At 39.6% G+C, this 13,145-nt stretch overlaps 1 protein-coding gene and 1 long non-coding RNA gene across 4 annotated transcripts in view; one reads left to right on the top strand and one right to left on the bottom strand.

The window, feature by feature from the left end:
* The window catches only part of GOSR1 (golgi SNAP receptor complex member 1), a 63,162-nt gene extending 51,354 nt beyond the window's left edge, over positions 1–11,808 (top strand). For all 3 annotated transcript variants that reach the window (XM_073879329.1, XM_025851219.2, XM_025851218.2), the window contains 2 exons: positions 4,726–4,808; positions 7,800–11,808. In XM_073879329.1, coding sequence (XP_073735430.1) covers positions 4,726–4,808; positions 7,800–7,924 — 208 coding nt within the window. In that variant the 3' untranslated portion in view covers positions 7,925–11,808. The remainder of the gene's footprint in view (positions 1–4,725; positions 4,809–7,799) is intronic.
* On the bottom strand, positions 482–10,141 carry LOC141370394 (uncharacterized). Its single transcript, XR_012374401.1, has 4 exons — positions 10,108–10,141; positions 7,795–7,972; positions 5,163–5,274; positions 482–605 (listed from the first exon to the last, which is right to left on the bottom strand). It is a non-coding gene; the product is annotated as an uncharacterized lncRNA (long non-coding RNA).
* Positions 11,809–13,145: the final 1,337 nt, after the last annotated feature.

The raw sequence follows: 13,145 nt of genomic DNA, 5'->3' as shown, positions 1-13,145 counted from the left end.
GTCATGCATATTCAACAAGATAATAACATAATGTATGATGATAATATCCATTCTCTAAGGAATACAAAGTGCTTTGTGGAAATTATTTTTTAATTTTCTTTATCTACTTCTGAGTCAAAGTGCATGGGAGATGGTGATAGTCCCAGTGTAAAAAACAGAGGCATATATGATTCAAAGATTGCCTTCAGAAGCTCAGCCTCTCTTTAAGTGAAATTGTGTTACTTTATACAAGACCATAATACCCGTTCTAAAGTACATTATAAATTTATGTTAAAACAAGCACATTTTAAATGTATCGTATTCTATCACAGACATAATTATGAGTAAGAATGAATGATGCAAAGGATGTTGTTAGTTTGGACTCTTCTTGTGTTCTTTCTGGGTTTTGGATCTAAAATTCAGTGTAAAATTAACACTGCCGACTTGCTTCTGTTTACTCTCACCTGGTTGTTCTCCAGGCCTGCTCCCCGGCCCTGGTCCTGGGGCCCCTTTCCTGTTGCCTTCAGATAACCTCCTTCATTGGATCTCCTTTTTCTTGAATTTAGTGTCTTCCATATTCTTAGTTTATTCCCCCATTATGCTGGGTCACGTTCTTTAGTAGTTTCCTGAGAAAGAACAGGAGGTACAATTTTGAACTTTTCACATCTATTCTCGATTCATTGTTTAGCTAAGTTAGAGTTCTAGGTTAGAAGTAATTTTGAAATTTGTGAAGGTGCGATTTTCAGTACTTTTTTTTAAAGATTTTATTTATTTATTTGACAGAGAAAGAGCACAAGCAGGGGGAGTTGCAGACAGAAGGAAAGGGAGAAGCAGGCTCCCCACTGAGCAGGGAGCCCGACACAGGGCTCCATCCCAGGACCCCGGGATCATGACCTGAGCCGAAGGCAGACGCTTAACGGACTGAGCCACCTGGGTGCCCCTTCAGTATTGTTTTTTAAGTCCAGTGCCAATTAAGATATCTGGTCCTTAGTATATGATGAGCTTTTTTCTTCTGGGAGCTTTTAGGGTTATCCTTATTTCCCCATGTTTTGGATGTTTTTTAACCTCCCCATAGTGAGCTTAGCATGCATCTTTTCCAGTTCATTGCACTGGGCGTTGGGTGGAATGCCCAACGGGCCCAATGGGTGGAAACTCATCTTCAGTTCTGGGAAATTTTCTTAAACTATCATTTTCCCACCTCCTTTTTCACTGTTTTGTTTTCTGGTTTTTGTTTTTAATTTTAAAAGGTAATAAATAGGTTGGACCTTCTGTTTTTCCTGTCTTACCTTTTCTCCATTTTCCATTTACCTTTTTTTCTACTTTCTGAGGGGTTTACTCAATTTGTCCTTTCGACACTTGTATTATGTTTTAATTTCCATTCTTTTTTTAAATTTACACCAGCTCTTTTCTAAGGGGTGGGTACACTCTTACACGCACATATACACATGCATATTTACATGTATTTATATGTTTATATGTTTCATGGATGTGATGCCTTCTTTTCTCTCCCTGAAGACATTAAATATAATTTAATTTTAGAGTTTCTTGAGCTTCTGTTATTGCCTCTGTGTCCCCAGATTCAGTTTTCTGTTTGCTGGTTGGTTTGTTTGGATCTCTGTCTTTCATTAGAGGCTCTTCTCAAATTTGTAGTGATTCTTGGTTCTTTGTTCATATTTTTTTTTAAGATTTTATTTATTTATTTGACAGAGAGAGAGAGAGAGTACAAGCAGGGGGAGCAGCAGGGAGAGGGAGAAACGGGCTCCCGCTGAGCAGAGAGCCTGACGTGGGGCTTGATCCCAGGATCCTGGGATCATGACCTGAGCTGAAGGCAGACGCTTAACCAACTAGCCACCCAGTCACCCCTCTTTGTTCATATTTAAGGGTAAGGCTCCAAAATCCAGTACTTGGAAGCTCATTCTGTGTCCATGGGTGGTGGGACACTTGCCAAGTGGTAGGCCTCACAATGGATGATCAGAAGGGGGCCTGGCTGTTTCGTTGGGAGCTTCAAAGTGTCAGTATCTCTGAGGTCTCTTCTAGGTTAGATCTTCTATTGAACTGGGGGCAGTCACCTGACTTCGTGGTTCAGGGAGGGTAATATAGGGGTCTGGGAGTTCCTTGTACAAATTTCTAAGAATTTCCATCTCTAGCCGTGTTCCACAGTTTTACTTTCAGAGATACCTGATCCCCTCAATTCTTGATCTTTTCTAGGATCTGAGAAAAACTTTCATAAATCATTGCTTGACTCGTAGTGGTACTAAGGTGAATAACTGCAGCAGATTTGGTGCTGATAATGTTATTCACATTTCTTAGTCACTCAAGTGGAATTCCTGCAATTTTCTTTTCAGTTTTCTTTATTAGACATGTATGTTTCAGAAAAGTACAATGTTCTTATTGGAACAGTTTAAAAGTAAAATGTATATAAAGTTCATCTCCTGGTAGTGTCCCTCCATTCCTCTCCCCTGAGTAACATGTATTAACTGACAGTTGTTAATGTCTTTCTAATATGCTCTCACTGTCATACAAACAAATACAAAGATGTTTTATTGCTTTAAATGAAAAAGGATTCATACTTTACACATTCTGTGGCTTGCTTTAATCATTCATTATATCATAAACATCCCTCCAGGTTAATAGAAATAATGCCATCTTATTCTTTTTAATAACCAAATATTATTTCATAGTATGGTTATAACATAATCTGTTAAACCATTCTAAAGTTGTTTCCATGGGAGGGGGGGTGTTTTTGTGTGTTTGTCTTTTACTATATCAAACAATGTTCTAATATATATCCTTTTATCTGTCTCCTCACACATTTTTGTTTCTTCTTCGCCTCCTTCTCAAATCTTGAAATTTCAATTTGATTTGCCATTTGCTTAGGGTACTCCCTCTAGCATTTTCCTCCAATAGGATACCTGGTGTTGCCTGTTCAAAAGTACTTTTAGTCAGCTCCCAGATAGGTCAGGCTATTAGAGACCCCTAAGCAGAGGCATATCAGGTGGTAGTGGATGGCCCAGCAGAGTTTTTCTTCTTCAGGGCTTGGCATTCACACCAGCTGGTGGACTGTCAGCTCTCAGCTTATAGGTTCCTCGGGTTGTGCGTAGCAGCCCTTTATCAGCTGCAGGTACGGGGAGCAGCTCCGTCCATCACTGCAGCTCCCATGCATGCAGGTCCATCTCTTCCACTCTCTGGGCTCCTCACTATGCAGTGAAACCTAGGTCTTTTCCCCAGGCTTGAAGGAAAGTCTAGTCTTCCCTGCCTTCAGTTCCTTGGTTCTTCCCTTGCTTGAGAGAGTATTATAGCCTACCTGGCTTTCTTCCCTGGAGATTTCAAAAGAACTTGGGATCTCAGGTGGACCTCTCCCCTTCATATCTGTCTTGTTCTTGTGTTCCTCCATGGAGGAAATTAGACCAGAGATGAGGTCAGGAATATGTGCTCTGATCATCATCTTCCCAGAATCTCTTCATCTCTGTTGCTATTTTTTTTAATGTTTCATATATTTTCAGAATTATTCAAGAACATTCTGTTTCCAGCTGTTTTTATAACATCAGTATCTATAGCACTCCCCTGTGTGTTACATATCAAAATGGATACCGACCCTGCCCTCTAGGTTTCTAATGTCCAGGGAGGTAAGGCTGTTGAAAGTTAATCCTGGCAGTGATAGCAAAAAATATTAACTGAGATTCTTTTAAACAGTACATCAGAGTAGTCACGTGGAAGAGACTATTCTCTTAGTAAGAGAAGGGACTTTCCCCCATCTCTCTCAGTCATTTAGTGAATGTGTAACCTTTGTCAACTGGCTTGGAAACCCAGCAAAATGTTGAATGTGTCTCCTAAAATCTGCCTAGTTGGGGCGCCTGGGTGGCTCAAGTTGGTTAAGCGTCTGCCTTCAGCTCAGGTCATGATCCTGGGGTCCAGGGATCCAACCCCGCATCGGGCTCCCTGCCCCACTGGGAACCTGCTTCTCCCTCTGCCTCTCTCTCTGCTTCCCGCTCCCCCTGCTTGTGCTCTCTCTGGTGCCTTTGGCTCAGGTCATGATCCCAGGGTCCTGTATTGAGCCCCATGTTGGGCTCCCCGCAAGAAGCCTGCTTCTCCCGCTCCCTCTCCCACTCCCCCTGCTTATATTCCCTCTCACACTGTCTTTCTCTCTCTCTCTGTCAAATAAACAAATAAATAATTAAAAAAATAAAATCTGCCTAGTTGGTTCCCAAGTAGAATTCTGGAACATAATCTTTTCATAAATTAAGGACTGGTTATATATGAATATTTTGTGATGTGTTACACTTTTGGTTCTATTTTTATGATCATAATTTCCTACTTTCCTCTCAACGGTTCCTAATTAAGGATATTTTAGTAGCTGGCCCCTTTCAAAACCATTTTTTTTTAAAGGTTTTATTTATTTCAGAGAGAGTGAGAGAGTACAGAGGGAGAGGGAGAAGCAGGACTCAGTCCCAGGACTCTGGGGTCATGACCTGAGCCGAAGGCAGACGCTTACCTGACTGGGAAAAATCACAGGAAATGGCCTACTGCCTTGTCCAAAAAGACATCAGAGGATAGCAGCGGGGCTGGAGTGGTCATTTGGGAAAAGAACAGTGTGAAGGTGACTTGGGAAATGATTTTTCTTTTCTGCCCATGCTTTTCAAGATGATGTCGCTTATCTTAGTTTTCGCTTTTTAAGAGTATGGTGGATCCATGCAGGGTAATTTTAAATACCAATGTAATTAATTATGTTCTCTTTTCCCCCTTCAGCATTGCTATGGCAACAAAAGAAAATATGACTTCCCAGAGAGGAATGTTGAAGTCGATTCAGAGCAAAATGAATACTTTGGCCAGTATCCTTTTGAAAATTTGAAGTCTCTAGTTTTTGGCAGGGGGGAGGTGTCTATGCTTGGTTTGTTGGGGGTTTTTTTTTTTTTCGTTTTTTTTTTGGTTTTTTTTGGTCAGGTTGCCATCATCAGCAGTTGAGGCCATTAGTAATTACATAATATGGATATGCCTTGAATTCCTACTTTATAAAAGTTGATACTGTTTAGTGCCATTTGCAAAAGATTGTACACCAGAAGTCTGATATTAGTAGATTCAGAAAAAAATTATAAATGTGAATTTTCAAATTACTCAGAAAATCATTTTACATTTTAAAAGCTCTTGAATCCATGTTAGAACGCCACAGTATATATTGTTCTTACCTCAACGTGGTAAGTGACATGCTTTTTCTTTTTCCAGTTTGGAGAATTAAGTCAGTGGCAGGTGCTTAGAAGGAGAAGGAAGGAGACAGCCATACATGTAGATGAGTCGTAACTGCCAAGAGAATATTTTCATGTGACTCTTCATGCACAAGCTGAATGCCAGGATAGTTTATTGTGACCTCTACCTTTTTAATTCTTGAGTTTCCTGATTTGAATTAGAATTACTAATATTTCCATGAAACCCAGTGGAGAAACTGGTAAGCCTGCTACTCTGAAACATTTTGTTTACTCTCTGACAAGTCAAGCCTTTTGGAGAAAAAAAGTTTTCTTTCCTAATTACTAAGGGAGGAAGGATCTATAATTTTCAAAAGTTGAGTACCTTCTGATCCAAGATAATTTAAGGTCACTTTTAGTTTGATACTTACTTGCCTAAGGAGTATCCTGAAGTGTGTTGGTATTTTCCAGTTTTTTGTGAATTTTGTTCCTGTTTCATTACCCTAAGTATAAAACCACACATCCACAATCATTTGTATTTTATATAGGGCTATACAGTTTATAGAGTACTGCTGTATACATTGTATCATCAAATTATAATACTTCCAGAAGAATGTGTGTTCAAAAAAAATCAAGTAAAATGGGTATTGGTCAGGACTCCATAGAGAGGTAGTAACAGAAACCCAATTCAGACTGACTTAAGGGGGGAAAGGAGGGAATTAATTTGTTTATATTTACCAAATTCTTGGGTAGAATTTGGCTTATGGCATGGCTCGATTCAGGAGCTCAGATTTTATTATTAATCTGCCTTTTCCTCTCTCTTTTCCCCCTACCTACTCCATCTCTTATCTTTCCTGTGGTTGGCCTCATTCTCAGATTTTCTTCTCATGGTGACAGAGATGGCTATACGAGTCACCTTCTATTAGTTCAGAAATCCCCATGGAAAGGGGGGTCTTTTCTAATAGCTGTGATAAAAGTCTCAAGAGGACTGTAGTTTCCCCAGCTAGAGTCACTATAAATATTCTTCCTAGCCAATCCTGAGTTTGTACATACACCTGATGGCAGAGGACAAGGTCAGCCCACACTATTACATGGACTGAACTAGGTTACTATAGGAGAAAGAGGGGCTCCCTAAAGGTAACCTGGACAGAAATGTGCCCATTAGAGACACGGTTTCCTAATGCCAGAAGTTTGCGTATTCTAAGGGGATTGTTGATCCTTCTACTAAGCAAAAAAAGATTAAGCATTTGCTCTATTTGAGATTCGTACCTTGTAAAAAAAATTTTTAAGATTTTATTTATTTATTTGACAGAGACAGCGAGAGAGGGAACACAAGCAGGCGGGAGTGGGAGAGGGAGAAGCAGGCTTCCCGCTGAGCAGGGAGCCCGACCTGGGGCTCAGTCCCAGGACCCTGGGATCATGACCTGAGCTGAAGGCAGACGCTTAACAACTGAGCCACCCGGGCTCCCCATACCTTGTAAAAGTTTTTGCCTATTATTTCATGCTTCTTGTTCTTGTATATTTTAAAATTTATGTCTGCAAATTTTTTTTTCGTTATTTCAAAAAGCACATTAATGCTTACAGTATGTGGAGCTCCATTCTGGGTAGACAGGGAAATTCAAGATTAGTAGAAGACATGGTCCTAATCATATAATATGTAAAATATATAAGTGCACGAATATAGTCCCTGCTGAGTAGTTTAATTATAGGAAAATGCAGTCAGGATTCACAGGGTGGAGGTATTATTCAGCTGTCCAGTATTGTAGGTGGTTTTTGTTGGTGGTTTTTGACTTTGATAGGATCTCTCTGTTAAAGAGGATGCACCTGCAGGTATATTGTGGACATGCAAAACAATATAGGATGCGCAGGCATTTGCTCTGGTCTACAACATACAAACCAGAGTATGAAGATACTTTGAAATACTAAGTAAAATATAGTTGTGACTGTGTTTAAACCTCTAAAATTGGAAATTTCCTTTTTTTATGTTTCCCAAGTAGGACAGCTAGAATAGTGTAATCCACTTTCCTACCATATCCTCCCTACTACTGCCAAGTAAATTAAAAAATTTAAATTTTTTTAAAATTTAAAATTTAAATAATTCACCAAATCAGTTGATTTATTCAGACCCTAGAGTTGGTTCCCACCAGTTGTCTGATTCTAAGGGGGTTATCACCCTGTGAGGAGAGGATCAGTTACTTCAAAACTCTTCTGGCAAAACTTCCTACTCTCCTGAGAGAAGGGGTTTAAAGAGAGATGGAGAGGTGGGGGAGGGGGAGCAAAGGAGGGAGTTGGGGGAGGGGGAGCAAAGGAGGGAGTTGGGGGGGGGAATAGGGTGGCGGTAGCAGTGGTAGTTGGCTGTACCTATGCCTTCCTGCCCTGCATTGTTCCTCTGTTCACATACCGGCTCCCAGCCTGACCTGAAGCCTGGTAATAATTCCTCGATTTGTTTGGGTCCTTGTTTAGTAGGACAAGCCCACCTGGGGCATGTGTCTTTTAAAGACTCCCTCAGTGTGATTTTCTTCCCCTGTATTTCTTCTTCTTATTTATTGTTTCTGGACTACACTGATCTCTATTTTTGTGACTCCTGTGACTTTTCACTAAAGAGGCTTCTTTAAATATGACCTTAATAAAGATTTACCAAAGATCGTTTTCCTGCTGTGAACAGCCTGATCCAGCGGATCAATCTTAGGAAGCGGCGAGACTCCCTCATCCTGGGCGGTGTTATTGGTGTCTGTACCATCCTGTTGCTGCTGTATGCTTTCCATTGATGGAATGTCTCCGGGGACTCTTGACAGCCACCACTTTCACACCCTGATCTGGGATAAGGAAAAGTAGGAAGGAGAAGTTGATTGTCCTGATGATTAGCCTGACCAGCAGGATTAATTCATGACTGATAGCTCTGGACTCTGTCACGTGGTCAGGTTGAGCTGAAGCCACAGTTTTTCTGTGCTCTCTTTTCTAACACACATTTCCTTCTGTTTTTAGTTTAAAAAAAAAAAAGTTTTCAGTTGCTTTTGTCCTCCCAGGAGGTAAGTAAACCAATCAGAAACAGAGTTTCTGTGCTTCAGTAATAGTGGTGAAGGCTGATGACAAGCCAGGTCTTATAGCTGGACTCCTCAGAAAACCAGGTTTCTCTGTATCCAAAGACTGCTTTCCTTTTAGCCCCCAGGTTGGGTTGTGAATAAAAATAGTTCTTGTCCTTATATTTTACACTCATGATGAGAAATCACAAGTCATTTCTTGATAAGCTGTGCTATAAATTTCTACTCTGCGTCCCTGTTTTGGTATTCAAGGAAAATTACATTTTTCACAGATTCTTTGAGATGCCAACAGGTCAACTTCAACACAGTTGAGGTTGTCTGAAACAGAAGACAAACACTGCAAAAAAGCTTTTTTTTTCTTTTTGTAAATTGTATGCACACTAGGGTTGACTGTATTACTGGAAAAGCATCAAGAATAATAACAGGCTTTTTTTTTTTGTCAGTCATTGTTTTGATTTTTTGTTTACTTCTTCCACTGGATTAATATTTCCTACTACAAGTAAATGGAATTTCGGTTCTACCATTATAAAAGTAACTAATAGCCAGTGTCTGTCATTGCCCCCACCAGTTCCTCATCATGTCAGGAGTAACCCTGAGTGAGAGGACTGCTCAGTTTTCAGTGAGATCTGTTCAACAAGCCACATGTAAAAAGACATTGATTTGCGGGGTCACCATCCAGATAACTCCATTTATAAATGCTCCATGATCTAGGAGCAAAAGTTTGAGAACTACTGCCTGATGTATTAGGAATTCTGAGTTTTATGAAAACCTATTTACTCCAAATCTGTTTTCTCCAAACATCCAGAGAATGGTTTTACTGTTGAAGGTGCTTGTGACAGAATCGCCCTCTGCACCTGTCTTCTATCATCTGGACAGTGACAAAATTTTAAACCACCCACCAGAATTCCTTTCAGGTTTAACCATTTCTCCGTTTCTGTAAATGTATGACTTGTCTAACTGAACTACCACAAATAGCTTGAAGACTTCAACATCTACACTCCTCACCAAGAAAGAAGGTTGCTCTTCACCATTGGAATTGACTCTGGTACTTACGGTATTGGCTTCCTACTGTGGCACAGGGAATAAAAGGCTATTAGCATATGGTTCTTAACTGCATTACAGTGTGTGGGTGATGACATTCAGATGAACTTAATACACAGGCTGATGGCTATGCTAACCCCTGGTCTGGTACAGAAACAGAGGTTTTTCCTTCTGGTGTCGAAGTTTTATTATGTCCTGTGTATGAAAGGCATTTGATACATTTTTTTTTTTAAACTATGGGGTTTATTTTTCTAAATATGGGTTGATTGATCAGTTACTTGATTGGGGATGCCCTTAAAAGAAAGTAAGTTTTCCCAACGTGACCCTTAAAGGATCAGAGAAGTTCATTTGTTAAATTCTCTGTTGGGAGAACAGAACTTCTCTCCCCTGACACTTTATTATTATCTTTGATTTTTCAAAGGGCCTTGATTGGTGGTTGTGCCTCAGCTAGAATTTATGGGACTTTCGTTGCTATATGGTTGGCATTTATAAAATCTGAAGTATCATAAATAAAGTTATTTATTTAATTATACTACCAGTGTTTTTTACTGGTCTGATTATTTGGTACATTCATTAAAGCTGATTGTGTGAGAGTAAACCAAGGACCTGAGCTAATTTAGCTTGCTGCACTAAGCAAACACATACTTTTGATGGGTGATGAGCCTTTCAGTTAGGGTTATGCTCGAATGAAGTAATAGAATTATGTTGGTTATTTTCTTTATGGAAAGAAACTAGTTCTTCCAAGGAAGTTGAAAAAGCTTGGTGTAGATGTGGGTGTCAGGTAGGTCTGTCTGGCTAACCACCCGGGGCTGTAACCCATGGTGAGGTGACCCAGGGCAAATGTAGATGGCTAGGAGAGAGCTCCTCACCTCTTACGGTTCCTTCATTCACAGACATAGGCCCTGGAATAAGGAAATAGAAGTATGCCATTTACAAGAAGAGGATTTGAATCCCATGATAGCTGATTTGAACTCTTTCAGTTTCGTGCCATTTAACTCTTTTTTTTTTTTTTTTTTTTTTTTTTTTAACCATCCTGGTTTCCTCCCCTTTCCTTCTGCCCTTACAGACCTGCTGCTAGGCTCAGGGGCCAACTGTAAGTTGCTTGTTAGAGCTGAGAGGTCAGAAGGAAGTTGCCTCTTAGGGGAAATTATTCTCCCTCGGCCATTGTCTTATATAATAATGGATCTTTCCTTTGGGATCATTTTAGTAACTATTCAGAACTATCGTTTTCACTAAGAAGTATGAGAGACCGTGGCAACACAAAGGACAAAATTCCCAAAAATATACTTCTGAGATTTTGTTTTAATGTGTGCTGATAACTTTAGTTAAAAATGTTTAATTGACTAAGTTCAAACCCCGATCTCCCAAGTTCTTCAGTTGATCTGTCCTGGCTCTCTCTATGTTCTTCTTAGTGTTTTTAAGGATGCTGAAGGATTTCCTGTAACCTGCATTGCTCACCCTTTATTTTTCTAGTGTTAGAAAAGGGCTTTCCTTCTTCACTATTCCTCCCTCCTTTGTACCAAAATTCACTTGTATAGAGAATGCCTTTTTCCCTACTGCAGATCAGGCATGGAAGTAAAATTCTAAGAATTAAGACAAGTGAAGAGAGGAGACATCACGCGGGCACTTTTTATACCTGAAACCAAATAATATTTACTTTAATTCTTTCCTACTGGATGCTAAATACATCTGACTAGGAAAATGTACTTATTGAGCCTTTTGATGTCATGACTTTTGGCTTCTATGGAACTGAGGCACCTTGGACTTGCATTCCCACCATTGATTTCCTATTTCACTGTTAATAATCTCAACCTGATGAAAAGGACTTTAAAGAACTGGACTAACCTTTCTGGTTTTCTAATACCTCATGTTTGATCATTAGCCAGATATGATTTCTTAGAAATTGACCCAGTTCTCTAACCTGCTGTGGAGGATAAATGGCCATGTCTAGGATGATACCAAAGTCTGTGGCAAATGTAACTAGTGCACAAATGGATTCCACTCAGAAAAGTAAAATGACTGCGCTCCATTCTCCTTTTGGGTCAGAGGTTGTTTAGCCTGGTCTCTACTCAGATGCAGGGCTTTTCATCATGGTCTTTATAAACCAAGCTTGTCATTCTTTTATAAACCTGCATATCCTTAAGCTTCTCTGGGAAAAGAAAATAAGGAAGGACTAAGTGACTCTGAAGGATGTTTATTGGATAAAAAGCTGAGACAAAGCTGAGCCATGTCTTGAGGGATCTTTCTCATTTTCTTTGTACCTAACGTCTCACTTTAGTATGAGAGTATTTGCATCTGTTCCCATCCTATTAGCTCTTAGAGAAGGAGGGAAATCAATTCCAGTCACACTTTACCATGATGAAAGATGTTTCCTCATGAAAAATGCCAATACAGATTTTTAAAAATCTATTCCAAATGCACTTTCTTATTTTTTTTTGCTTTTAAAATCGCTTCTTCTTGGAACCAGATTTATTGTATTTGTACTTAATTTTTGTTCTCATCTAAATGCATTTTCTGACTGTATAGAAGAAGCTTTGTTATGTAATTTAATAATAAATTAGAAATCTAAATGGTTGTGCCTGTTGTTTATTTTGAAACGGTACCTTCGAGGCAGTTTGCAATAGTAATTATGAAATCTTTGGTATCTAAAAGTACTTCTCATGATGTCCTAAAACCCAGGGCGACACACTACAGGTACTGAAAAGCTGCCCATCACCTATTGTTCGAAAACATCATATGAATATTCCACTGATAACCCAAGAAATGAAGGAGAATCTCTTCTCAAAATGAAACTTCAGAAGGTATGGTGGAATGTAAAATTGTAGGATTTAGCAAAAGAAATGGGTTTTTACCCTCCCTTTTTATACTTTTTATACTACGGACCAGAACTTGATTCTCTACCCCACCAGAGAATTTGAAAATCCCTCATGTTCCGTTACCTCTCCAACATGTCCTTATTCATGTTTTCTGCATCCTTTTTTAAAATAACAGTATAATTGAAATAAAATGCATGTACTATGAAATCCACCCTTTTAAAGTGTACTGAAGGGTTTTAGTTAATATTAGTTGTGTAACCAGCACCACTAACTTCAAAACATTTCCACCATCCCAAAAAGCAGCACTGTAGCACTGTCCCCGTTAGCAGTGACTCCCCACCCCCATCTCTGGCCTTTTTATCTGACCAGACTGTTCTTACTGTTTTGGCCACCCCAGTTTTTCCCTCTCATCCGTTCACCTGGTTTCCAAAGTACCCCCTTCTTTCTTGAGATCCTAACCTTTTGGCTACAAACCTTGCCCAGCCCTGTATGTGCACATCCCCACGTAGACCTGCAGAAAATCCAACACCACTCTTAGGTTAGCCATCCCTTCTACAGATAAGGGGACAAGCCCAGAAGGATTCAGTGATTTGCTCAAAATCAGAGTGAACAGTTAAGCAAGGATTTGAATCTTGAGGGCTTTTTGATGCCAAATACTGTGCTAGTTCCGCAAATTGTACTGCATAATTATGAGAGAAGTTAGGAAAGAACCACCAATTTTGCCTGTTTTAAAAGTGATATATTAAAATCTCATTTAAAGCCCTACAACTTGATTATTTTCCAGGAATACTAACTAGTGGCTGAGTGCTTAGTAAAGAGGATTTGTTTGTAAATCACTTCCTTTACGAGAACTAATGTAATGCATTGAAGTTGTTTAAAAAAAAATGGTTTTTAGTGGCTTTAATTGGACCAAACTTCCTGTTCAACTGTTCCTACCTTCTAGTTTAGGGAAACCTCACAGTTCTTCCTGGAGATGGCTGACTGGCCGTGGTGTGCTCCATTTTACTTTCTGGGTGGAATGGCTTTGATGGGTTGCCACTCCTATGAAACCTGCCCTTTTCTTTGGGAAAGGATCTGAAGCCCTGCCCCAA

The sequence above is a fragment of the Callorhinus ursinus genome, unplaced genomic scaffold, assembly GCF_003265705.2.
Source record: "Callorhinus ursinus isolate GAN/ISIS: 27379988/994484 unplaced genomic scaffold, GSC_fseal_2.0 scaffold34, whole genome shotgun sequence".
Classification (NCBI taxonomy): domain Eukaryota; kingdom Metazoa; phylum Chordata; class Mammalia; order Carnivora; family Otariidae; genus Callorhinus; species Callorhinus ursinus.
The sequence above is the reverse complement of the archived record's forward strand: the minus strand, read 5'-3'. Positions and strand labels throughout refer to the sequence as shown.